Raw genomic sequence first — 27,631 nt, 5'->3', positions numbered from 1 at the left:
TTTGTTTAAAAGGTGACAGCATTCTTCTTAGCAATAATGAGGCTATATATTATGAAGTTAAATGTATTCTTATGCATTTCTCCCAGATCCTTAGACTCGTTGATTATTGATCACAAGATCTTTTACTGTATGCTGTCTTTTTATCTGTTTCAGCAGCAATGAAATTCTGATATGAAAGGAAAATATGTAACTGCTTATAGAGCTGGAGAATAATTGAATCTTTTTGTCTCTTTGGATTGGCTAGAAGAGTTGCATATTATATCATTAAAAAATACTGCACATTGTAAATTAAAAAGGGAGACAACATTACACACTTATTACTATTCAGAGTTATGTTTAATTCATTTTTGACATAAAGATGAACAAGTCTCTGCAGTGTATACTTTGTTACAAAAATTAATGAGAATTGTACCTCAATGCTAAAGAAGAGATTCTTTTGAATTTGAAATTACAGTTGAGTACTTTTACTGATTTATAAGATATATACATATATATAAGGCATATATATGGCAATGTGTTTATCTACAGTGTTTTTTTTATTTTTTGTTTTTTTCCTAAGTGGACTAATGGTGACCTATTTATTGAAGCTAATTATGAACCTATAAATCAGGATGCCATGAGGACTTGTCATGAATGCACAACTAAATATGCCTCTTAAAAAGTGAAGTTATTTAGGCACTATATACTTTTTGTCTGTTATCCTCAACAAAGACAAATTTGAGGTATTACTCTAAGCCAGCACTGTTAGCATTTTGTATCAGTATCTTATTTAATTCTTACAAAACCTATAAGTACTATTATTATCCCCACTTTATAGATGAGGAAACTGAGAGGCAAAGGACTAAGTAACTTGCCCAAGATCACACAGCTACTAAATTAACTTGGCTACGGGCCGGTCTTGGGTACGGGCCTGCAGCAAAGCCAGGACCTCATTTCTTTGGGTATTATCATTGTTATTTCTTCTTATTGGAGAGCCTGTGGCACAGTTTAATTTTGCTGTTCTTGCTAAGTACATGGAATTCTCAGCTTTTGGTAGGTACCATGTACACCTACCTTTTGTCTGTGAGCCAGACTATTTTCTCTCATTAGTATTAGTATTAGTATTATTTTCTCTCATTAGAATTAGTATTAGAACTTTAATTTCTAATGGTGGTAGAACTGGAAACAACCCTCCTTTTCCTGACTCTCCCTTAACCCAACATTTTCTTAGGAAGTATTTTCCAGTCTCTTTTTGCTCTTCATTGAAACGTCTCGAAGGAGTGGTGATGTCTCCTATCTTCACTTCTTTACTCCTCTGATGCTCCCCATTGTACAGCAGTTTGTTTTACATCTCATGTAATGAATGAGATCTTGCTAAGATCATCAGTGACTTCTAGATCACCAAATCCAGTGGTCATTTTTTAGTGATCGTCTCTTGGGCTTATGTTTTGAATTTGATTTTGACAATAATTTCTTCCTTGAAATTCTCTTTCAGCTCGCATGACATAACACTCTCTTAATTTTCCTCAAATTTTTTTGACTACTCTTTTTCTTTTTCCTTTTATGTTTTTCTTTCTTTTTTCCTTTCTTTCTTCCTTCCTTCTTTCCTCCTTTCTTCCTTTCTTATTTGAACCTGCCCTTTAAATGTTGGTATTTTTCTTGGTTCCATCTTGAACTACCACTATTCTAATCGTACATTCTCTCCCTACATGATCTTATCTAAACTCTTATTATTTTAGATATAACCCAAGTGCTGATGGATCCCAATTGTGTATCTCTAGATATATTTTTCTGAGTTTCAGACCAATATATACAATAGTTTGCTAAGTATCTCCACCTTGATGTCCCAGATACCTCAAATTAAAACAGATCCCAAACAGAATTCATCACCATCTCCTTCAAGTCAGTTCCTTTACTGGGTTCTCCTCTTCTAGTGTTTGGCAGTTCTTGATTTTGCCCTCTACCTTCAATTAATTACCAAGTCCTTTTCCTTTTGCCTCTTAAATGTTTGGCACATATGATCTTCCTTGCTCTTATTCAGATCCCATTTATTTTACACTTTACTACATCACTTTTCTGTGTTTCTTTCCTGTAACTTCATAGCCTTTAAATCATTCATCTGTTGGGTTAGCCAAAAGGTTTGTTTGTTTGTTTCTGTAAGATGGCTCTAGTAGCACTTAGTTGTCTTTAACTTCATTTGAAACAATTTTGTTAGATTGTATGTAATGGCTGTCATATCAGCGTGCATTTAAAAAAAAAGACTTATCAAGATTGGTGAATTTTTGTGTAGCCATTTTAATATTGAAGATGGAAGAAAAAACAACATTTTCGGCATATTATGTTTTATTATTTCAAGAAAGGTAAAAACGCAACTGAAATGCAAAAAATGATTTGTGCAGCATATAGAGAAGGTGCTGTGACTGATCGAACGTGTCAAAAGTGGTTTGCGAAGTTTCCTGCTGGAGATTTCTTGCTGGACGATGCTCCGCGGTCCGGTAGACCAGTGGAAGTTGATAGGGATCAAATCGAGACATTAATTGAGAACAATCAATGTTATACCACATGGGAGATAGCCGACATACTCAAATATCCAAATCAAGCGTTGAAAATCCATTGCCCTAGCTTGGTTATGTGAATCACTTTGATGTTTGGGTTCCACATAACTTTAGCGAATAAAAGCTTCTTGACGGTATTTCTGCATGTGATTGTCTACTTAAACGTAATGAAAACATTCTGTTTTAAAAACAAATTGTGACAGGCGATGAAAAGTGGATACTGTACAATAATGTGGAATGGAAGAGATCGTGGAGCAAGCGAAATGAACCACCACCAACCAAACCAAAGGCCGGTCTTCATCCAAAGAAGGTGATGTGTATATGGTGGGATTGGAAGGGAGTCCTCTGTTATGAGCTCCTTCCAGAAAACCAAACGATTAATTCCCACAAGTACTGCTCCCAATTAGACTTAACTGAAAGCAGCACTAGACGAAAAGCGTCCAGAATTGGTCAACAGAAAACGCATAATCTTCTATCAAGATAATGCTAGACCGCATGTTACTTTGATGACCAGGCAAAAACTGTTACAGTGGCTGGGAAGTTCTGATTCATCCGCCGTATTCACCAGACATTTCGCCTTCGGATTTCCATTTATTTCGGTCTTTACAAAATTCTCTTAATGGAAAAAATTTCAATTCCCTGGAAGACTGTAAAAGGCACCTGGAACAGTTCCTTTCTCAAAAAAATAAAAAGTTTTGGGAAGATGGAATTATGCAGTTGCCTGAAAAATGGCAGAAGGTAGTGGAACAAAATGGTGAATACGTTGTTCAATAAAGTTCTCGGTGAAAATGAAAAGTGTGTCTTTTATTTTTACTTAAAAACCAAAGGCACTTTTTGGCCAACTCAATACAAAGTTGCCTGTGTGATTGATATATATGAAATCCAAATCTTACTATGCTACTCCTCAGTATATATCCATTTGAGTCTCTAGCACTAAAAGGATCAAGTGAGTGCTCTTTAATAAGGTATGGGCCTGCTTGATCTGGTCCTTGTCTTCCTTTCTAGCCATGTCATTTTACTCTCCAAGAACACTTCTCATATTCATCTGTATATACCATACTCTTACCCACTCTGACATATTTTAAATTATAATGACTTTATGCATAGAATTCTTTTTTTTTCTTCCTCTAGCTTACTTGAACTGTGTCAGGTTGTTTCTTTTTCTAGAAATTCTTCTTTGATGCCACCTCAAATTATGTTAAATGCCTCACTCCTTGTGTTCCCCCCATCTGCTTCCCGATTTGCATTCGCCAGAACCAAAGTAGATCCTCACGCACTTCCAAAGTTGGATTATGCTTTTTCTAAGTTTTTCCGTCATTCCACATTTGCAAGGTTGCAGAGAGTCTTCAGCATAAATGAAAATAACTGCAGCAGTTTAGAATTTAGAGACTAAATTCCAAAATAGTAACATTTACTAACCAAAAGTTGTGTTCCCAGTATCCAGAGCTTACTATAGTCTACATCCATATTATCGCCACTCACCTCAAACCTTAGTACAAGTTTAGAGATAATTTGAGGAATGTTACTGACAGTAGAGGAACAAAGCTTCTTGGGTTTTGCCTCATTGGGGTGGTATCCATGTATGCTAGTTTTCCAGAGTTCAGAACCTGTGAAGTTTTGACTAAGTTGGATAAATCTGTCAAGAGTCAGTTGTGATGCCACATTTTTTATAGCTCAAGAAGGAATAAAATTTACCATCTATATAAATTAGATCCCCTTCAGAAACATTCTGCTTTCTTCCAAGTAAAATACAAAATTCTTATGGTGCTACCTACAGTAAGTACCCAGATCTTTCCTAGCGTGTTGTGTGTTCCCAGAGTGATTATTATTCTGAATATTTAAAAACTCAAATTACTTTCTGTTTGGTCCCTAAATTCTTGGCACACCAAAGAAAAATAATTGAATAAGGGATTCAGGGGCACCGTTCTCTTTTCTGAGCATTTTTCTGAGCAAAAATTCTCCATACTTTATTTATTTGTTTATTTTTAGGAATGTAGACTGTTCTCTTTTTATTTTGAACAATTTCAAATCTACAGAAAAGTTGAAGTGACAGTATTCAGTGAACACCCATTTTCTCATTGCCTAAATGCACCAATTATTAACATTATGCCACATTTGCTCTCTCTCTCCCTCCTCTATGTGTGTATGTCTTTATATGTGTTTATATACACATATGTGGGTTCTTGTTGAACTATTTAGGGTAAATTATAGACATAATGAAACTATCTCTAAATAGTCCACCAAATATTTCCCAAGAATAGGTTGTTCACCTGTATAACCACAATGCCATTATGACTCTCAAAAAATTTAATAGTATACAATAACATTATTCAATATGGAATGAAATTCAAAATTTCTTCTATTGCCCCGCCTCCCAAATCCATTATTGCTGTTTTTTTTGTTGTTGTTTGTGTTTGTGGGAGAGTGGTTACCTGGGTGATGAAAAAAGATTTCCCTACTTATGTGGCATTTGAGGGAAAAACAGAATGTTGAGAAGAAATAGTCATGTGATGATCTGGTACGCGAGCCTCCTAGGCATAGAGAACAGCGAGGCAGGAGGCCCTTTCAGAAGCCTAGGAACAGATATTTCTGTAGGAAAATGTCTTTCCTCTGTATTTCTCCATCCCAAGCATGATACCAAAGACTGGTATTTCTTTTCATGCTACCATTTTCTACCTTCAAGTCCATCCATATATCTGTGAGACTGTTCTTTCAAAGGATCATTCCCTCATTCCCTTACTTATCTAAGCTGAAAACTGCCCTTTGACAGTTTTCTGAAGCTGTTATTGATGATGATGCCAAAGGCTGTGTCTTTGAGAACTACATGTGACCCAAAGATCTGCCAACAGCTGACATCTCAAAACCTTCCTTCAACTCTTGAAAACACTGATATTTTAATAATAATGAACAAATTCATTTTAATGAATTCCTCAGGGCTTGAGTGACTTTTGAGACTTTACTGGTGGGGGGAAAAGCATTCCTTTTTGCTTCCTTTTATCCTACCTTAGGGCTAGACTCCTATTCTCTTCTTAGTGTTCTACCTCTTCCTGCCAAGTGAGTCCTGCTGAGTTTTTCAACTTCAACCTGGTTCTTAAGTGGATCTATGTATAGAGTAAAGCTGTTGGCATGATTCTCTACTGTCCTTTCTGTTTCCTATAGTTTATTTTTGTTTTTCTTTTTTCTTTTTCATGTGTTTAAAACTGGTTAATTAAGCTGATACCTTTTCTCCCTGATTTCTCATATATCGTGTCCAAAGCCTGAGAAGCAAGTTTGCTTTGCATATCAAATTCTGACTTCTCCTCACCCACTCTCTCATTGTCATTGTTCTTCTGCCTCTGAGTAAATTTGGCTTTTAGAGCCGGTATTTTCTGGTTACTGGCCTTTAGTATTTGTTTCTTATCCCTTAACCTTTGAGTTTGGAGCATTTTTGCAGTTTTTTTCTCCTCATCAACCTAAGAAGGTGGTATAGCCCCATATGGCCAGGACCCCCCATCCCCCTTTATTGTTCATTGGTGAGCTCCACCATGACTGCTGTAGCTGAACTCTCACTCCCGGCTCTTCTGTTCATAGCCATGATCAGGGTTTACCTAATATCCATTATCCCACTATACCAGTGCCACAGTACCCACTATTTCCATCGATACTAGCTTGCAGAGCTTGCACCTGAAATCTGAAGAGGAAGCTCACTTTCCTCTTGGATCTTGATCTCCAAAACCCAGTTAATGGAGATGGTAAGGAAGGATGTGGGAGCATTTTGTGCTCCTTTCTCAATCCATGTGATCATTAGATTCAGAATAATTGGTAGGCAATAAAGTTGCATAAATCAAAATGATTTTTCTCTGAAAAAATACATTTAAAAGCAGAAAAAATCTATTAGATTAAAAAGTCCATCATGACCTTATAGTAAAGCGGCAAACCCAGTACATGGTAGCGCGGATGCTGTCTAAGAGACCAGCTTGAATCCAGCTGAGTGGTACAGTCGGTGAGTTGTGCCTTAGCGCTCATGGAGCAGTAATCCTGAACTATCCTGAAAGCTTGAGACAGGCCCCCTCCCTTTTCTCAAAAGATAGGCATTTGAGAGGATATTACTCACAAATTAATGAATGTCCATATTTGCAGTTGGTAACCACTTTTTGCTTTAATCCTCAGATGTGCAAATAGCATGTAAATGAGCAGGGTCTAGAAGGACAGCCATAATTCAAGTTGGGGCTTGGCCTCAAACCCCAGTAGAGAATTCTAGTGAGCTAGACCACATGGGAGGCCCTTTTAGATTTTATTTTTTATTTTTTGGCTTTTTTCTTTCTTTCTTTTTTCTGTAAGCAGATAGGCCTTATTGGCTCAGAACCAAAGAGTACAGAATGAGCTTTTCTGTCTGTATCTTCTTAAGCCCAAAATTTACGTCAGTGATCTTATCACTCTAATGTATACATGTGTTCTTTTGTTCAGTAAAAAGAGCCTGAAAGGCTTGAGACAGGCTTTAGTGCCCAGAGTAGAGCTGGCCTGAGTGGCTTTTTCTCAGCGTTGTGCTGGGTGTGGGTGAGGAGAGGGTGGTGGGTGGGGGAGTTCCCAAACCCTTTGGACCTCACCAAATGGTAACAGAGAGAGCACGCCACGGACACTTCCATGTATTTTCACAGTTTGCAAGTTCCCTGTAGCCACCTGTTACGAAACGCTTCACAACACCCTACGAGGTAGAAGAAGTGCTGGCGTATGAGAGTTCAGGGAGTGCTCTTGACTAGAGGAGGAAACGGGATGGACAGGGAAGCACAGGATAGGCAGAGCCAAGCGCTCCGTCTCTCCTAGGTCAGCAGTACTTGCACATATTTCTGTCATGGTCATAACTCAGAATGAAAAAAGGGGACAGCAAAAAATTATAAGAGAAACATCTGATTATTTCAGTGTTACATTTTTCCATTGTAGAAAGGTATCTATCGTAGTTCAGATTTTACTATGATAATTTGTTAAATTATCAGCCATCTTTCTTGATAACCAATAGATTTTATTATACATTTTTAAAGAAATGTGTTAAATTATGACTATAAGGCAAATCCTTTTACATTTTGATATATATTTTTGTGCTGCCTTAGATTACTGTTAACTAATATATTGGTATAGTTGTTGACACGAAGTAAAATGGGAATACAGATAGGTAAATAAAATAAAATGTGCTTCTTGCTCTTAAAGAACTTGTAATCTTAGGAATAAATCAGACCTACTAAGAAATAAATATGATTGGAAATAAACTTGGCCTTAAAAACATTAAAATAGTCTCAGAATCTTTCTCATGTTATTCCTTCGGAATTATCTAGAAGACCAAATCATTAACTGGGGGTTTAGTGCAGGGATTGTTTTTAAAGAAAATTAAAGAGTAATTTGTTTTATAAGATATACCTATCATCTCATATGAAAAAACGTTTTACTGTCTTTTCCTACTTACCTTAATATGTTTTAAAGTGTTATGACTCTTTTAGTATAACATTAGATGCTCTTGGTTTATAGCCTAGAACTGTTTAAATATTAATAGGTCTATTAACAATAGGCTGTGGAATATGCAGTAGTTAATTTTCTTTATTTCCCTTCTCTTATATACAGTGACAGTTACGGTATACATAGTTACATTAAATTAAGAAAAGTGAAGTCAAACTATTTTAATTAAATTGTTTTGTTAAAATTTCATGTCATACTTGTTTTTCAACAAAGATGACTATATCTGTTCTTTACTCTGATTCTCTGACACCAACTGGGTGTCTCCAGCAGTTCAGTTCAATCCTAACACTAACTGTCTGGAGTTAGCACAGACCCCGCACCACAGGTTAAGGGCTCTGTCCACAAGGCTGTCCTCACTTAAGAGGCCAGTCGCAGTCCTAGATTACCACCAGTACTTCTGACCGACCAGCTATAAATTCTAGTGTCACCACAACTCCCTCTTCAGGTTTGGTAATTCACTAGAACAACTCATAACTCAGGAAAGTGCTTTACTTAGTATTACCATTTTATTATAACGATGCAACTCAGGAACAGCCAAATGGAAGCAAGTTATTATGCAGGGGGGGTGGGGTGAGGGGTGCAGCTCAGAGCTTCTCTGCCCTCTCTGGACATGTTACCTTCCCAGAACATCAATATGTTCACGAACCCAGAAGCTCTTCCAATGTCTTTGTTCAAGAGTTATTATTTCCCAACCTCTGGCCCCACTCCCCTCCCCTGAGGGATGGGGATGAAATTCCCCACCTTCTAATCAAATATTTGGACTTTCTGGTAACCAGCCCCATCCTGAAGCTATCTAGGTGTACCCCTCTCTGAGTCAAAAGATGTTTCTATCACTCAGGAAATTCCAAGGGTTTTAGGACCTTTGTGCCAGGAACTCAAGCCAAAGACCAAATAATGTATTTTTCATTATGCCACCCAAGTAATGAAAAAAATGTATGTGGATAACATTCTAGATCTTAGCAGTCAAGGCTTTCAGCAGTGTTTCACAGTGCTTTACACTGTGTCAATTACCTGGTCACATTTCAACTTATCAACACGGTGACTTCTCTTTCAGCCCAGTACTTTTGTAACTTTAGGAGACTGTCATCATTATGTTAATATTTCATCTTATCCTACTTGAGTTCAGGGAGTTTTTAGTATACAAAGGGGCTGTACTCTAAAAGTTCATTTGTAATTTCATAGTTTTAAATTTAGGGCATATTTTCTATTGAAATAGTAGGATAAGTGGTGAATGTTTTCATACCAATCCATTGCCTTGGGCAAAATAGGGAACTAAAACCAAAAGATAAAAATTTGGAGGGTTTAAATGTTGAGGATGAAAAGGCTGATGATTGTTTTGAAAGGGGAAATGAGAGCTTTCTTTGTTATTTTGTTTAGTATGAATCTGTAGATGTCAGAGGAAAAATATCATGTGTTGTGGACCTAATTATGTCCCCTTAAAATTGGTATGTTGAAGCCCCAACTCCTAATGTGACTGTATTTGGAGATACCGTCTTTAGGGAGATTATTAAGGTTAAATGAGATCATGAGGGTGGAGCCCTAATCCAATACAACTGGTGTCCCTATAAGAAGAGGAAGAGATACCAGGGATGGGCACACATGGATAAGAGGCCATGTGAGGACACAGCAAGAAGGTGGACATCTGCATGCCAAGGAGAGAGGGCTCAGGAAAAACCAACCCTGCCAGCACCTTAATCTTGGATTTACAGCCTCCAGAACTAGGAGAAAATAAATTTCTGTTGTTTAAGCACTCAGTCTGTGGTGTTTGTTATGATAGCCCTAGCAAACTAATAAGTCATGTTATTTTAGAATAGGATCCCGACCAATGCTCCATGAAACAGTTATATCTGAGAAATGTTAATAGAGATTTCTTAAAAGGGATCCTTGGCTTAATAAATTTGGGAAACAATCTCACATATTCTCCCCTTAAAGATTGATAATGTATATTCTTATGTTAAATGTTCTTAGAAGCCTTGAAGCAAACAGATCGGTTTATTTTTTTTTTCCAACTTGAACATTTCCCAAATATATTTGTCTATAGAATATCTCCTTCCCTCTTTTTAAAATGAAACACGTTTCCCATCCAGAAGGAAGTTGGTGGAGGGAGAGAGCTCCCTCTCATTTCACCTCCCATATAGATATTGTATGGTTTCATATGCTTATGTTTAAGGAACATATAGAATGTGTTCTTAGTAAATCCTGAGCATGAGATGTCCACCAATATAACTTCATTGAGAAACAGAGTAAGTAAAGGAGGAGAAATAGATGTCTTGTATGTAGGATATAGGAGCTCTGGCATCTTATTTTAACTTTTATTCAGAAAGTCATTGTAGTTGATTAGTTATATTCTATATAATGACTTGAAATGTTTTTCATTCTGTTTTAACAGTATTTTTATTGATAATGGATCTATATTTATAAGGATTATATCTCTGATAACTTTACTTTTTGTTTTCCTAAAAGCTTCACAGTGTAATAGCATATTTAAAATCAGAGGCCTTGGCATCAGAATGGCTGTATGTGAATCCTACCACTTTTTCTCCCTTGGGCAGATTACCTCACCAAATATCAATTCCCCCCCTCTGAAACAAGTGAGATAATAGTACCTACCTTTGGGGGTTGTTGTGAAACACTTACTATAGTGTCTATTACTCAGTGTAGTTATTTGTATTCTGAGTAAAGTTTCATTAAAACAGAAATGTGTAGAATATAAGTTGTGGTGCTCCATCACTAAAAAGGTAACGGTTGCTGGCTTTGCTGCTGTTTTAATTGAGATGAAAGTCACATGACATTAATCATTTTAGAGTGAACAGGTCTGTAGCATTTAGTACATTCACAATGGTGTATAACCACCATCTCTAGTTCTAAAACATTTTCATCACTTTAAAATAAAACCTTATATCCATTAAGTAGTGACTCATCCATTCCCCCCTCTCTCCAACTCCTGGCAACTATCAATCTGCTTTCTGTCTTTGTGGATTTGCCTATTCTGGATATTTCATATGAGTATAATCATAAAAGGCCATTTGTAACTGGCTTCTTTCACTTAGCACGCTTTTGAGGTTTATCCATGTTGCAGTATGTATCAGTACTTCATTTTTTAAAATAACTGAACAATATTCCATTATATTATATGTATATACCACAGTTTGTTTATGAATTCATCAGTTCACGGATATTTGAGTTGTTTCCACCTTTTGACTATTGCAAATAGCGCTGCATTTGTGTAGAGTATTTGTTTAGGTACTTGTTTCAGTTTTTTTGGGTGAATACCTAGGAGGGGAATTGTGAGGTGATTTGGTAATTTTATGTTTAACTTTTTGAGGAACCACCAAACTGTTATCCACAGTGGCTGAAATAATTTACATTCCTACTGGCAAATCAACACTTATTTTCCTGTTTTTGATTATAGCCATTTTGGCAGATGTGAAGTGGTATCTGGTTTTCCTAATGACTAATGATATTTTGCATCTTTTCCAAGTATTTATTGGCCATTTGTGTATCTTCTTTGGAGAAATGTCTATTCAAGGCCTTCACTCATTTATTGAGTTGTTTGTCTTTTGTTTTTGAGTTGTCAGAGTTTTTTATATATTCTGGATACTAGACTCATATAATTTACATATATTTCCTCCCATTTTCTATACTGTCTTTTCATTTGATAATGTCCTTTAATCACAGTTTTTAATTTTCACGAAGTCCAGTTTATCTATTTTTTTCTTTTGTTGCTTGTGCTTTTAGTGTCATATCTAAGAATCAATTGCCAAATCCCAAATCATGTAGATTTACTTCTGTGTTTTCTTCTGAGTTTTATGATTTTAGCTCTTATATTTGGGTCATTAATCTTTTATGAGTTAATTTTTATATATGGTGTTAGGTAGGGGTCCAATTTCTTTTTTTGTGTGTGTGTCATGTGGATATCTAGTTTTCCCAGTGCCATTTGATGAAGAGATTGTTCTTTCTGTTGTGGTGGTGGTGGTTTTAAATCTACCTCTTTACTAAAAAGGTACTCTAGTGAAATGATTAAGATCACTGATTCAGGAGACAACACTTGGATTCCTTGGGCACATTATTTAAACTTGCTAACACTTAGGTTTCTCATATATATAAAATAATAGAAAAATCAACTCCATGGCATTATTGTGAACATTATACTGTATACTGTATGTAAAGCACTTAGCAAGATTCCTGACAATGAGGGAAGAGTTTTGGCAAACATTACTATCCATATCTGTGATCCTTTGAAGAAATCACTGTTTAGTAACAGTTAACCCAAATGATAGTCTGTCAGTCTCAGACTAACTAATATTTTAAGTCTTCAAAAGGTAAGACTGGGACTTCCCTGGCAGTCCAGTGGTTAAGACTTCGCCTTCCAATGCAGGGGGTGTGGGTTCGACCCCTGGTCGGGGAGCTAAGATCCCATATGCCTCACAGCCAAAAAACCAAAACATAAAACAGAAGCAATATTGTAACAAATTCAATAAAGACTTTAAAAATGGTCCACATCAAAAAAATCTTTTTTTAAAAAAAAGGTGAGACCTGTGGATCCAGATGAATTGAGATAAATGAGAAAGACATTAACAATGACTGGACACTTACAGTATATCAGGGCATTGTGTATGTTATTTACTCCTTAACAACAATCCTAATTTTGTAAGAAACCTGAGGTTTAGAGTGTTAACTAACTTTGCAAGGTATCATCATATAATTACCAAGTGGCAGAGGTCGATTCAAATCCAGGTCTGCTTCATTGGAAGGTCGGCTGCTTCACTCTGTTATGATGACTTAGTGTAGGAAAAAAGATGTAATAAACACATTGCTTGTCTTCCTTCTTGGAATTTCATGTAATACTGGAATAAGGAGAGATGAAAAGGGTGTGTGTGTGTGCGCGCGTGCACGTGTGTATGCATATGACATATATGTATATGCCATATTAAACATTGTATAATAATCAGTTCTCTAAGGGAGTATTTTACTGTGATTTATATATACTTTTGGCCAAACTATAGCATATTTGCATATTTGCACTTCTGTAGTTTTTTATATAATCAATATTTATAATTTGTTTTAACATTTGATTAATTTTTAGTATATTGAATTGAAACAAAAAAAATTTAACACCTTGTAAATTAAGGTTTATTTATTTTTTTTATTGAGGTTTCTGAGTCCAATATTTTAAATGGTATTGAAGAAGATTTTACAACTCATACATTTAGGTGTCTTTTGTGGTTCTCTTAGATGTAATAAAGGAACAGAATCGAGAGTTACGAGGTACACAGAGGGCTATAATCAGAGATCGAGCAGCTTTAGAGAAACAAGAAAAGCAGCTGGTAAGTAGAACATTAAATTTCATTTTAACTTTTCAAACAAATTTAGAAATCAGTGTTGGAATAATTAGCTAACTAGGAAAAAGACACGACAGGTGGTAAGTGATTTACTTTACTAAGAAATGACATTTAACGTCTTCCTGCAATTTCTGCTTACCTTTGTTTACTGTGTCATTCTGCTGACTTTTATCAGGATTCTGTGTATTGTGTATTCTGCTGATTATATTCTTCAGTTTGTGAAAGACATGAATGCCTAGGAAGAAATATTGCTCAAAACAGAGCCACCTTCTTGTCAGTTAACAGCAAAGATAAAATAGTCCTAGAAAACAAGATAGTGTTACAAGAAAATAATTGTTAACTCATAGGTGTCTTACTTGATATTTTAACTGTTATTGGGTCTGTGATAATAAATGTACTTTTTTAATAGATTGGCTATCTTTCTGTATTTTTATGTTATACTTTTAAATGTATGTTGCTTAAAATATTTTTAAAAACCAGCATGATTGAGGTATAATTGACATGCAGTTGACTGTACATTTTTAAAGCATACAATTTGATACATTTTGACATATGTATTAACTCATACAACCATTACTACAGTCAAGGTAATGAACATATCCATCATCCCCAAAAGTTTCCTTTTTCCCTTTGTAATCCCTTCTACCCATCCCTCCCTGTTTCCCTCCATAGTTAGGCAACTCTGATCTGTCATTGTAGATTAGTTTACATTTCCTAGAATTCTATATAGATGGAATCATAAAGTGAATTCATTTTTATATGGCTTCTTTCATTCATAATTATTTTGAGATTAATCAGTGTTGTTACATGTATGAATACTAACTCCTTTTTATTGATGAATGTTATTTCATTGTGTGGACATTTCACATTTTGTCTATCCCATTCACCAGCCAGTGGACATTTGGGTTATTCCCAGGTTTCGGCTATTTTGATAAAGGTTGTTATAAACATTCAGTTGAAGTCTTTGAACATATGTTTCCTAGGGGTGGGATTGCTTGGTAGATCACAGGTTAAATGTATGTTTGACTGTATAAGAATGCTAAACAATTTTTCAAAATTGTTGTTCCCACCAGTTATATATGAGAATATATATATAACTATAATATTTTCTGTTCCCACCAGTTATATATGAGAGTAAAATTGTTTCACATCCCAGCCAATAGTTGGAGTTTACAGTCTTTATATTTTATCCATTCTAGTGGTGTGTAGTAGATTGTCATTTTAAATTGCATTTCCCTAATCACTAAGGATGTTCAGCATCTTTTCATGTGCCTGTTCACCATTTACGTATTCTCTTTGCCAAAGTGTCTATTGAAATATTTTATCTATTTTTTTCATCAAGTTGTTTTCTAATTATTTAGTTGTGAGAGTTCTTTATATATTCTGAGTGCAAGTGCTTTATTAAATATATGTTTTGCAGTTATTTTTTCCAGTTCTTGGCTTGGCCCTTTATTTCCCTGAGAGTGTCTTTTGAGGAACAGAAGATTTTTATTTTGATCAAGTGAAATTTATTATTTTTTTCTTCTGTTATTTAGTACTTTTAGTGTCCTAAGAAATCTTTGCCTAACCCTAAGTCACTAATATTTTCTCTGAGATTTTCTTCTAGAAGTATTATAATTTCAGTTCTTATATTTAGGACTGTGAATCTTACTGAATTAAATTTTACTATGTTGTCAGGTAAGGGTAGAGGTTCGCATTTTGCATTTGGATATTCAGTTGTTCCTTCATCATTTGTTTCCCTATTCAAATATCTTGTCATCTTTGCGGAAAATCATTTGTTAAAGTACACGTGGGCCTCATTCTTGACTCTATGCTATTCCATTGACCTGTATGACTATTCTTTTTTTTTTTTAACATCTTTATTAGAGTATAATTGCTTTACTATATGACTATTTTTAAGCCAATACCACACTGTTTTTACTAACACTTAATAATTAAGTCTTAAAGTTATATAGCATTAACCCTTAAGTTTTGTGCTTCTTTTTAAAATTGTTTTGGCTATTTTAGGTGCTTTGTATTTCCCTATGAACTTTAAAGTAAACTTGTCAATTTCTACAAAAAAGGATCACATTTTGATTGGGATTACATTGAACCAATTTGCCATCTTAACAATATTAATCTTTCAACCCATGAGCATGCTATATCTCTCTATTTATTTAGATTAAAATTTTTCTCAGCAGTATTTGCACTTGTAATTATACTGATCCTGTGCTTCTTTTATCAGATTTCTGATTTTGTTTTGCTGGTATTTAGAAATACATTCATTTTTTTGTATATTGATCTTTTATCCTGTAACCTTCCTAAACTCACTTATTCTAGTAGCCTGTTTGTGGATTCTGTTCTATTCTATTCTATTCTATTGTCTATTTCTACATAGACAGTCATGTCATCTGTGTAAATAAAATTTTTCATCTTCCTTTTTAATCTTGATGCTTTTTTTTTTATACCTTATTACACTGGCCAGAGCTTCCAATGTTAAAAGTGGTTTATAACCTCTTTTTATTGATTTTAGGGGAAGACATTCAGTCTTTCATCATTAAGTATGATATTAACTGTAGGCTTTTTGTAGAGGCCCTTTCTCAGGTTGAGGAAGTTCCTTTTGCATCTAGTTTGTTGAGAGTTTTTATGGGGAATTAATTTTGTCAAGTGATTTTTTTTTTTTTGGCATCTATTGAAATGATGATTATGTAGTTCTTCTTCTTTAGTCTGTTAGTATAGTGAATTACATCATTGATGAATTCCAAAGTTGAATTCCAAAGCTGAATCAAGCTTTTGCTACTGGGATAAACTTCATTGGTAATGATGAATTTTTTAAAAATACTTCTATTTCAATTTGCTGAAATTTTCATAAGAATATTAGCATCTCTGTTCATAAAAGCTGTTAATTTGTAGTTATCTCTTTGTATAGTGTCCTTATATGGTTTTGACATCAGAGTACTGCTGACCTTAAAGCATGAATTGGCAAGTGTCCCTTACTGTTTCATTTACTGGAAGGGTTTGTGTATTTCTTTCTTAAATGTTTGATAGGTTTCATCAGTAAAGCCATTGGGAGTGAAGTTTTCTTTGTGGATAGACTTTAAGCTACACAAAAATCTATCTTTGTGGATAGATTTTTAAATTCTAAAATTTTCAATTTTTAGAAAATAGATATAGAATGGAACACACTATCTACCTTCCTGAATGAGATTTGGTAGTGTGCATCTGTCAAGTAATTTGCCCATTTCTACTAAATTTTAAAAGGTAATGACATCATGTTTATAATATTTTTTATTATTCTTTAACATCTTTAGGATATAAAGTGATGCCTCCCTTTACATTCCCAATATTTATCGTTTGTGTGTTCTCTCTGTCTGTCTCGGTTTTTTCCCCTCTTCTGACTGGCTGATGGTTTATCAATTTGATCAATTTCTTGTAAAAAACCAAACTTTGATCTCATTAATTTTCTGTGTTTTTTTCTTTCCTAGTTCACAGATTTCTTTTCTTGTTTATATTATTTCCTTCCTTTTGTTTACTTTTTTTTGTTTTTAATTTTTATTTATTTATTTATTTTTGGCTGTGTTGGGTCTTCGTCTCTGTGCGAGGGCTTTCTCTAATTGTGGCAAGCGGGGGCCACTCTTCATCGCGGTGCGCGGGCCTCTCACTATCGCAGCCTCTCTTGTTGCGGAGCACAGGCTCCAGACACGCAGGCTCAGTAATTGTGGCTCACGGGCCCAGCTGCTCCGCGGCATATGGGATCTTCCCAGACCAGGGCTCGAACCCGTGTCCCCTGCATTGGCAGGCAGATTCTCAACCACTGCGCCACCAGGGAAGCCCTACTTTATGTTTTATTTGCTCTTCTTTCTACTTTCTCTATTTTGAAGCCTACGAGATATTCATTTTTTTAATGTAAACTCTAACGCTATACATTTCTAAGAATTATTTTTAACTGCAGCTCACACGTTTTGATATGGGGCATTTTCATTTTATTAATTTAAAATATTATCTCATTTCCCCTCTGATTTTTTTCTTTAACCCATGACTTATTTCAAACCACATTGTTTGATATCTGCTTCTGTTTTTCCTTTCATATTTTTCTTACTGCTTTCTAGTTTAATTTTACTGTAGTTAGAGATCATACCTCGTATGATTTCAATCCTTTTATATTTGTTGAGCCTTGTTTTCTGTTACAGAATATGATATATTTTGGTGATTTTTTTTTTTTTTTTAGTGTACACTTGCAAAGAGTGAGTATTCTGCTATTGGCGATGGAGCTTTTAGTAAATGTTGCTTAGGTCAAGTTGGTGATAGTGTTTTTGTAAATCTTCTGTATCATTACAGATTTTCTGTCCATTTGTCCTAACAAGTACAGCAATATACTTCAGAAAGGAGTTGTTGATACCCCTCATCCTAGTTATGTATTTGTCTGTTACGCCTTTCAGTTCTGTCAGTTTCTGCTTCATAAATTTGGAAGTACTGTTTTAGGTGCGTACACATTTAGGATTGTTTTGACACCTTTATGTATTAATTCCTTTATTATTATGAAATGCCCCTTTTTATCCTGGTAATATTCCTTTTTCTTAAGTTTTTTTGATCTGGTTAATGTAACCACTCCAAATTTCCAGATTTTAATAAGTATTTATATAGAATATATTTTTCTATCCTTTTACTTAGCTTTATTTAGCTTTGTTTTGGTAATTAAAGTTGGTTTCTTGAGATAGCATATAATTGCCTTTATGTTCTTATCTAATCTAACAGTCTGCCTTTTATTTGAGATGGAGATGGACCTTTTCACCTAACATGATTGTCTATATTACTAGCTTTAAATATACCACTGTGGTCTTCTTTTTTGCTATCTCCTACCAACTCTTTGTTTGATTATTTATTTTTTCCTTTTTTTCCTACCTGCTTTTGGTTTGAGTTTTTAAATTCTCTTCTGGGCTTTATGTGAGTACTGTTTTGTACACTTGTTTTGTATTTCTGGATGAAGGTACTAGTTCTCTCTTTTCCATGTAAACATGTAGAATAAATTTCCCTCTCAAATTACTATTTCTGTGGCTTTATACTAGCCTCTTTCTCTTTTCATAATCAGGGTGAAATGGTATATTATATATGTTCAGTCTATTCTTCTTAAATCATTGAGGACTCCCCCTTAATGATTTTGTTCCCCTCTTTTTATTTCCTCTCTTAGGAATTAGAAATTAAGAAAATGGCCAAGATTGGTAATAAAGAAGCTTGCAGAGTTTTAGCCAAACAGCTTGTACATCTAAGGAAACAGAAAACAAGAACTTTTGCTGTAAGTTCAAAAGTCACGTCTATGTCCACACAAACAAAAGTGATGAATTCCCAGATGAAGATGGCAGGAGCAATGTCTACTACAGCAAAAGTAAGTGGGAACCTTTATATCCATAGCTTTGTGATTTTATCTGAGATATTTAAATGTCAGTATTCAGATTAGATTCAAATTAAATTTAAAGCACCTTCTGATATATATGTGGTACAGAATCTTTGTAATTTTTAATAAAATGAGTTATAATACTACATAATCCAGATAAATATTTCTAGATTTTTTTATTGATTTGTTTTAATATAAAATTTTTTGTTCCAGGGCAGTTCCACTGTTCCAAGATTATATGTAGCTTCTAAATTTTTAAAATTGACTTAAAACATCATTTTAAGATTTTTGGCCTTATTTCATTATGCTATAAGTTTTGGTATAATAATTTGAATAATAATTTTCTCTTGATTCATTTTCATGAATGTGTCAGAAGGACACATGAGTATTGTGAGAAGAATTTATCAGTTAATTTTTATCAGGAACTTAAGTTTAACTTACAGTCTTTACATTAAAAAAAATTAGTGTTCTTACTATAGAACTCAAAGGACTGTGAGCCTTTCAGACATTTAATAAATAATGAGCTCTTTGATGTATATTAAGAATTGTGAGAAATCAGAAGTTCAAGACAAAGGCTCTGCTCTCACAGATCTTATATAAGTTCAGTCGGGGATGGGAAGAGGTTAAGATGTGTCTGAAAAGGAAACTCACTATACATCAGTCTATGCTAGGTTTCAGTAAACTGCACAGATCCTTGAATAGTACTTACTGTACATAAGATGGACACATTCTATTTCCCTGTGTTCTGCAGTCTAAAAGGCAATTATACTTGATCTGAAAGACTTTGCAGAAGACCTAGGTCTTAAATATCACTAGGCTTTAAATAAAGGGAAGAAAGGATATGAATGTGAAGAGCAAAAGGAAGAAAAGCCACAGAGGAGAGAAAGTACAGGTTTATATTAGGAAAATAGTACATAACAGTTGATTCTCATTATTTGCAGTAGTTACGTTCTATAAAGTCAGGAATACTGAATTAGGGAATATCAAACCATTGCTCCTAGGGGAAATGCAGACTTAGGTTCCTGTGAGCCTTTGATCACAATTTTTGTCAACCAGTCTATACGTAACCTTGTTTTATATGTTTCTGTTGAAAGACACCTTACTTATCATAGTTGATCATTAACATTGAACTCATGGTCAGCAGCACTGTAACTCATGCCTGAAAAAAGCTTATCTAACAAATGTATTTTCTCCACATTTGTATTTTTTCCAGTTTTTCCACATTTGATCCAAGGCACGTCACGGACTTCTTGCATTTAGAAACGCTAGACCACACTTTAGTACATTTTAACCCCCAACCAACCAAAGGCACAAAATAAACAGCAAAGAAGACACGAATTTACAGTATTAGTGCTGAGTCAAGATGGCAGAGTGTCACCTTGCTTGAACTAAGCTGGAAACGTGTGTTGGGTGACTCAGATGTTTTGCAGGTCTGCGCATGTCCACAAATGAGCACAAAAGTACTGCAAGTGTTGACTTGTTACAAATATATTTTAGTGAGTAGGCAAATTCAAAACTAAGGAATCCAGAAGTAATGAGGATCAAGTATAATTGCCTTTTAGACTGCAGGACACATGAAAATAGAATGTGTCCATCTTATGTACAGTGGCACATGTGTTCCTTAAAAAAACAGAATGTTTCGATATAGCTTCGTTCTGTTAGTTTTTACTCTCTAGGAATCTTAGTCATTTTACAGTGAAAAACACAGTTAAAGGCAAAAACTTTTTTTCCCTTTTTTGGTTTTACCAAGTTGACAGAACTAAACATCTGTCTAATTTGAGGAAAAGGTCATATCTGAAGATCACACACCTGGACTGGATAACGTTTCAATAATGTTGAGGAGGAAGACTGCTCATTTTGCAATTTTCTGCAAGTGATAGGGGAGGAAAAGGTACCTAATGTGGTCCTGCCATATAGCAATGTATGAATTAGTTTTCACTTAAATTTCTCAGAAATTTATTAATTCAGGAAATATTTGTTTAAGTCCCCTAAGTAGGAATTATAATAAGTGATGGAGATGAAATGGAAAGCAAAACCAGGCAAGGGCTTAACCTGTAATAGATTAAAGTCTATTTAAAAAGCAGCCCATTTGAGATGTAGTTTAGTGCAGTGATTAAAAACATAAGCTTTGGAGTCAGATTACTTGGGTTCAGATCTCACTTGGTAGCTATGTGACCTTAGCAAGCTATTTCACCTTCCTATACCTTCACTCTCCATTTGTAATGGAGGGGAAATGGTAATACCTAGCACATAAAGACTTGTTAGGTTTAAATGTCAATTAACTTTAAATATTATTATATGTAAAGTGCTTAGAACAGTGCCTGGCACACAGAAAGCTAATATATATAGGCATTAGCTGCTCTATTATCACTGTCAGCATCATTGTTGTTTTTAGTATATTTTTGTAACAGTAATGTAATTTGCGAGTAAAGTAATATAATTTACACCAATAAATAAAATTTTATCTATAGTGAGAAGGATTTAATAGGGGTATCTATTCTAACCTAGGGTGTCAGGGACTACTTCCCTAAGAAAGTTGTATATAAACTGAAATCTGAAGTATTGATAGTGAAAGCAAATAAAGAAGAGCATTCTAGGTGAGGGACAGTATATGCAAAGGTCCTGTGGTGGGAGGAAACATGGCACATTTAAGGAAATATAAGATCAGTGTGTCTAGAGGGCAGTGGTGTAGAATGAGACTGGCTTGTTAAGCAGAGTTCAAATGGTGCTTGGTATCACAGGTCAATTATGGAATTTGGCTTTTAATACTAAAAGCAATGCAAAGCCACTGTAGAGTTAGGTATGTGTGGGCTGGTGGGGGGTGGGGGGGGTACAGTGTCATACTTGCAAAGATTACTTTGACTGCAGCATGCATAAAACACTGTGTTTGCTTTCTATCTTTGAAACTGACATATTTCATATAATACACACATATAATATATACACAGACACATATATAATAATAATATATAAAATATTTTGGTCTTACTAGGTGGCATTAATTTAATAAAAGTAGTTGTGAATATAAAATGTAAGAGAATTCTTTTCACGTATTTTTGCAAAACTCAATGTTTTGAACATTTCTTGAAATCATGGTTTAAAATGAATTAATAGGTTAAATATGTATGCCAGTATATCCTTTAATTTAGACATTAAAACTTTTGAAAATTTTTGAAAAAATTAAAAAATTCTTTTTAATTTAGATATTACCTGCTTGCCACATTATAGGTAAATGTAGTTTTCTCATTTGAGTAGCAGTGGATTTTATGTTGTCAGTGTTTTTTATTATATAATTTTTTGCCTACCGTTCAGATGAGGTTTTTCGCAGTTGTCTTTATTATATAGATGTTAAGCAGGTGGTTTCCAAATGAGCATTTCATTTTTTTCTAGAATACTAACACTATTATGTTTGATTATGGTAGAATATCTTTAAGAAACCTGCCTTTTTTTGATGTGCTCCCTTTGGACTTATTCCATAGTAAAATTTTCATAATTATGTAGCTAACGTGAATCTTTTCATATATTTAGACAATGCAGGCAGTTAACAAGAAGATGGATCCACAAAAGACATTACAAACAATGCAGAATTTCCAGAAGGAAAACATGAAAATGGAAATGACTGAAGAAATGAGTAAGTGTAATAACTTGTGATGAAATTTACAGGTTTTTCTCTTTGAATTAACAAGTTTATTTACTAGCAACCTCATATTCTCATCCACGAAGGCACAAACGAGAAAAGAAATGATACAGCTCCCTTCTAGATAGATGACTATATTGTAATTTCATTGTATTTTTATAGAAGGCTCAAAATTCTATTAACATTTAACTAAAGGAAAAATATAAATATGTGATGCCATATTTCTATGCCATATTGGCCTCAGCAGTTTTACTTTGTTGATTAGAGGACCCAAACCAACTTGTGAATAAAATACCTCTTCCTGGTATAAGTTAGATAGTTTAAGAGTTGTGTTGATTCTTTCATACTAGAGAAGATCTATGAATATATATAAAAGATATATTTATATATTTTATACTATAGAATATCTAATGTATATCTATCTATATATAAATTTAATGTATATATTTCATGCTATAGAAAATCTATTTATATTGGAGGTAGAGATAATGGAGTTCTTTCATTCTTTTTTCTTTTTCCCTTTCCAGAGTCTAAATTTAATATTTAATTTTCTTCTTTTTGAGTATAAACTACAGGCTGTGGTGGAAATATGAGGAATAAAATAAACAAAGCTATAAAAAAAATTTATCATCACACCACCCAGATATAGTTAGTGTTAACATTGTATATGTCTTTCCTATATTTTTCCATGTCTTCTAAAGTGAGATAATATAACATGGACAATTTTGAATCTTACCTTGCCTTTAAAAAACAGTAGTATAACATAAACATGTACTCATTACCTTGAATTTTCTCTGAAGCCTTTTTTTTTTTAATGGCTTTATTATTATGTAACATCAATATACCCTAATTTATTGAACCATTCTTACATTGGCCAATAAGATTGTTTTAAAATGTTCAATGTATTTGATAATCCTTTGATAAATATGTTTCTTTGTCTGAATTTCTTCAATGTTCTTAGAGTATTAACTTTTATAAAGCTTTTGATTCATACTGCCAGACTTTTTCCAGAAGGACTATACCCATCTTTATTTCACCGATAACGAATGAGTGACCCTTCACAACACCCTGGTCAACACTGAATCATTATTTGTATGATATGTCAAAGCTGGCATCATTATTTTGCAAAGATATTTTCTAATTGTTTTACAACTGTGTCAGGATATGCCAGCTTAGTTCTGCTTATCTGCTAGCATTTTAATTTAACGGCATTTATTGCATAAAATAGTATCTAATTAAATTACTAGGATTACTAAATTTACCTTTGTTCTAGTATTCTATTTCAGAGTATCTATTTTCCTTCTAAGGTTTAATGATACTGTACATGTATCTTTGATAGTTCCAAAAATTGTTTACTTTAGTTTTTACTTTGAACCTTTACTTTCAAAAATATAATTTTTCAAAGACATCATTGGTGAATTTTTAATGACTGAGAGAATTGTCATTTATATAATGATCACGGTATCTAATATGTTTATGTGGATTCCAGTGATGGCACAGGTGTGAGCAGATCTTAACAGAGGGATTAACTATTCCATTAAGCTATCATGAAGAGAGTCAATAAGCTTGTACTTAAAACTTGTATCTGTCACAGTTCTTGTTTGTGTTTTAGTAATTTGAAAGTGAGTCTGAAAGAATAGTAGTTATTGGTGGTTACTTGTTTTTTCAGTAAGGTATTTTAACATTAGTATTTTCACCCAAAGATAAATTCAAGGTTTAAATGGACATGTCTTTCTCCAATTAGAATTCATATTGTACAGTGTTGTGCCAACGCTTGTTCACACTTAGATTTTGGAAACAAGATCTTTGGGAAATTTTTATTACATCCTGATTACACCATTCTGGTGTTTCTCCTCCATCCTTTTCTTTCATTTCTTCTGCAAGCAGTTTTTCATTCAGGCCCTTATAAACTCTGACCTGGACTCCCCACCTCCCTTGTTACTTCATTACAATCTGAGTATCACTGCTAAATTATTTTTCTAGAAGCTTACCTCTGAGTGTGCCGATCATATTCCCGCAGTGGCTTCTTTCTGACTACAAAATAAAATCCTACATTATAAATCAGAAACAATTTTCAGGTCAAGCCCCTTTATTTTGTCAATGCAAATACTGAGGCCCAGAGAGGTAAAGTGACTTCCTCCAAAGTTGCACAGGTACTAAGTGGAAGAATTGAGATTGTAATTAAAGTCTTAACATTCACTTTACTTCTTCGGAGATGATAGTCCACTTTTTTGGCCTTAAGCTCTTTAGCTTTTTCCAACTGACTTTATACTATTAGACTAACACAAAAAATTAAATTATCAAACCATGCTCAGACAAATCAGAGATCTTAACCAATGTCAAGCTTTAGTAGCAATGTCAAGGATACAAACTATTAAGATGCACATGCAAAACAAGGAGAGTGGTGGGACATCCCAAATGACTCTCCAGATCTTTTCTTTCCATATCAGACATAAGCTCTTTGACCCAGCATAAGAGATGATGTGTCCAATAGGTTTGCTTATCATCTCATGTTGAAGAGAGCACTTTAGGAAATACATTAAATTTATACCTCAGATGGTCACCTACCTTATGTGTTATTTTCTGGGGAGTCATGGATATAAACCCATAGATAGTAGCTATAGCAATACCAAAGCAAAAACAGCCTGCTAGGAGCATTCCATAAACAAGGACTCTCTTGCTAGCAAATATTAGTCTGTTTAGCAGGAGCCCAATTAGCAGCGTGCTTACAGAGAGGTCAGACTAGGTTACTTGTCTTTCTTTCTCTGGGGGCATTCCCCGGTGATCATGTTAGTAATGATCACAGGCCAGTTGCTTTAATTCTTTCCCTCTCAACCATTTTCCCTTTATACATCTTAAATAACCAAACAGAGGAACTTACTCTTACTTATATATATTCCCTATTGCCTTCCACCATGTCTTTGCTCACACTACGCTATCTCTGTTTGGTTAAATCCTATGTGTCCTTCAAGGACCATCTCACATATTACTTCCCCCCAGGTGGATATACTGTCTTCCCTTTGAAGCTTTATAATCATTTACCTTTCCATTTATCACAAACTGTTTATTAATTTTTTTCTGTTCTACTTAAATGTAAACTACCTAAGATCTTTACTTTTCTCCATCCATTCATAAATTTTATTTGTACTGTGTAAATTACATAGTTGGGCCTTTTTCTAAAAATATAAACCTAACCTGAAATCTGTTTGAAAGTAACTGCTTTGTTTCCTCCCCTCCTCTCAAGTCAATGACACACTTGATGACATCTTTGAAGGCTCTGATGATGAAGAAGAAAGCCAAGATATTGTGAATCAAGTTCTTGATGAAATTGGAATTGAAATCTCTGGAAAGGTATGAATGTCTTATTCTCTCAGTTGGAAATATTTTCTCTACCATTTGTGTCACTTAATTGTTTTAAGTTTTCCTTTATGTTAGGTTGTATGTTTTTAATATTTGTTTGAAAAGTAAATTACACCTGTTTGCAGCACATCTTTTATGTCCTATCCCAAAAGTTTGATAATACACATTTTTTCTCTTTTTCTCTCTTTAATATAGATGGCCAAAGCTCCATCAGCAGCCCGAAGCTTACCATCTGCCTCTACTTCAAAGGCTACTATCTCCGATGAAGAGATTGAACGGCAACTCAAAGCTTTAGGAGTAGATTAATCAAAAAAGCCATTATATTTTGCCTATTATAATTATTTAGTATAAACGAGGCACACTGCAGATTCCTTTTACAAAACACATTTATTTTGCAAAAATGAAGACCATGAGTAAACAGTTGTTTCCTAACCCATGGCTGTTTTGAATCTTTTGCCAAAGAATGACAATGATGCAAAAATGGGAACAGTTTGGATTTTAATTAAAACTGTTTAGGAGTGATGATGTGTAAAATGTTGACTTCTTTTCTGCATGGCATAGAGAAATTATATTCATTACTTAGTGTCGTTTATGTTCTAAATCTTTTTCACTGAATACAAATCTTGTTAAAGCCACTAGGCACCAGCTTAAAGAGACCTGTAAAAATATTAAAAGTATATCATTAATTCTGTATCTGTTAACTTGTCCTTTGTTAGCGATATGTGTTATGACCATAGGTGGTTCAGCTGCCAAATTATTTTTAAATTACCTGAAAGAAGAGTGCTATTTAAACATCTGTCTTAAACAAAAACTGTTATGAGCTTTTCTTTTTTTTTTCCTTTGGGAGAACATTCTAGTTGGTAAGTTTCTTACCTTTCAAAATGTGCTTGGCACCTGCCTTAAATAGCACAAACATATTGTGCACATCTTTAAATCATTTTAACTGACAGAAAAGAATTACATTTTAAACTCAAATTGAAGCCTTTTACAAAAATTGTCCAGGCTCTTTTTTGTAAAGCTTATAAAAGTGAATTAAATATAATTAGCAAAAAGAGACACTGAATTAATAACATTTTATAGTAATAAAACAATATATTTTGATCTTTCTGCCAAGAACTGAGATTTTCTCCATATGAGTTATAATTTAATCTCTTTAGTTTTGAACTGTATTAATGTGTACACTGAACCCTCTAAATTGAAGGCATCATTCTCAAATAACACTACTATGACAGTACTCAACCTAAATTTTAAAAATTAGCATTTTTTCATGGTAAATAAACTACAACTTTGTCCGAAATTACTGCCTGAATGTGTATTAATGTATTAGCTGCATTTTTTAAGGTAAAGTTGCTATGGTATTTAATGTATGGATAGAAAGTGAGAATAAGTGAAGAAGTGGCAGATTAGTTAGAATTTAGAATTAGGTTAGCTTTGAAAAATGATGTTGTCATATATGGGTTCTAGCACATCCCAGCATAAAAACTCTTCTGGAGGAGATCAGATAGCTGTAACCTGGTTGATTTGGGATAATGGATATTTTGGACTAATGTGGACAGCATCAATACATTTTAGGACTAGTAGACATGTGGCATATGGATTGGTGGGAAAAACAAAAACCTACACTTTACAGTCTATAATCCATAAACCATTTTATAATGTTCAAAGATAAGATTCCATTATTGATAATATTAAATGTAGTTACCCTGAACATTGATGGGTCAAAACATTTTACTTGATTATGGAATGTTAACCCAGAACTTGTTTTGATTCTTGGATGTACATAATAATGCTAACTAACTTTCTTGTTTACTTTCTTGTTGACATGTGGGGGGTTTTGTTTTTAAAATTATTTTGTTAAAAAAAATCCCAATAAAGGTTTATTGCTGTTATGCTTTTTTTT

General features: G+C 34.1%; 1 protein-coding gene across 1 annotated transcript in view; it reads left to right on the top strand.

Annotated features, from left to right (window-relative positions):
• Positions 1-27,028, top strand: part of CHMP2B (charged multivesicular body protein 2B) — a 29,329-nt gene extending 2,301 nt beyond the window's left edge. Inside the window, exons 2-6 of the mRNA XM_059922215.1 lie at positions 13,257-13,348; positions 18,531-18,725; positions 22,263-22,365; positions 25,616-25,722; positions 25,927-27,028. Coding sequence (XP_059778198.1) covers positions 13,257-13,348; positions 18,531-18,725; positions 22,263-22,365; positions 25,616-25,722; positions 25,927-26,037 — 608 coding nt within the window. The 3' untranslated portion in view covers positions 26,038-27,028. The remainder of the gene's footprint in view (positions 1-13,256; positions 13,349-18,530; positions 18,726-22,262; positions 22,366-25,615; positions 25,723-25,926) is intronic.
• Positions 27,029-27,631: the final 603 nt, after the last annotated feature.

This window comes from Balaenoptera ricei, chromosome 4 (assembly GCF_028023285.1).
Source record: "Balaenoptera ricei isolate mBalRic1 chromosome 4, mBalRic1.hap2, whole genome shotgun sequence".
NCBI lineage: Eukaryota > Metazoa > Chordata > Mammalia > Artiodactyla > Balaenopteridae > Balaenoptera > Balaenoptera ricei.
This window is presented reverse-complemented; position numbering and strand designations above follow the sequence as displayed.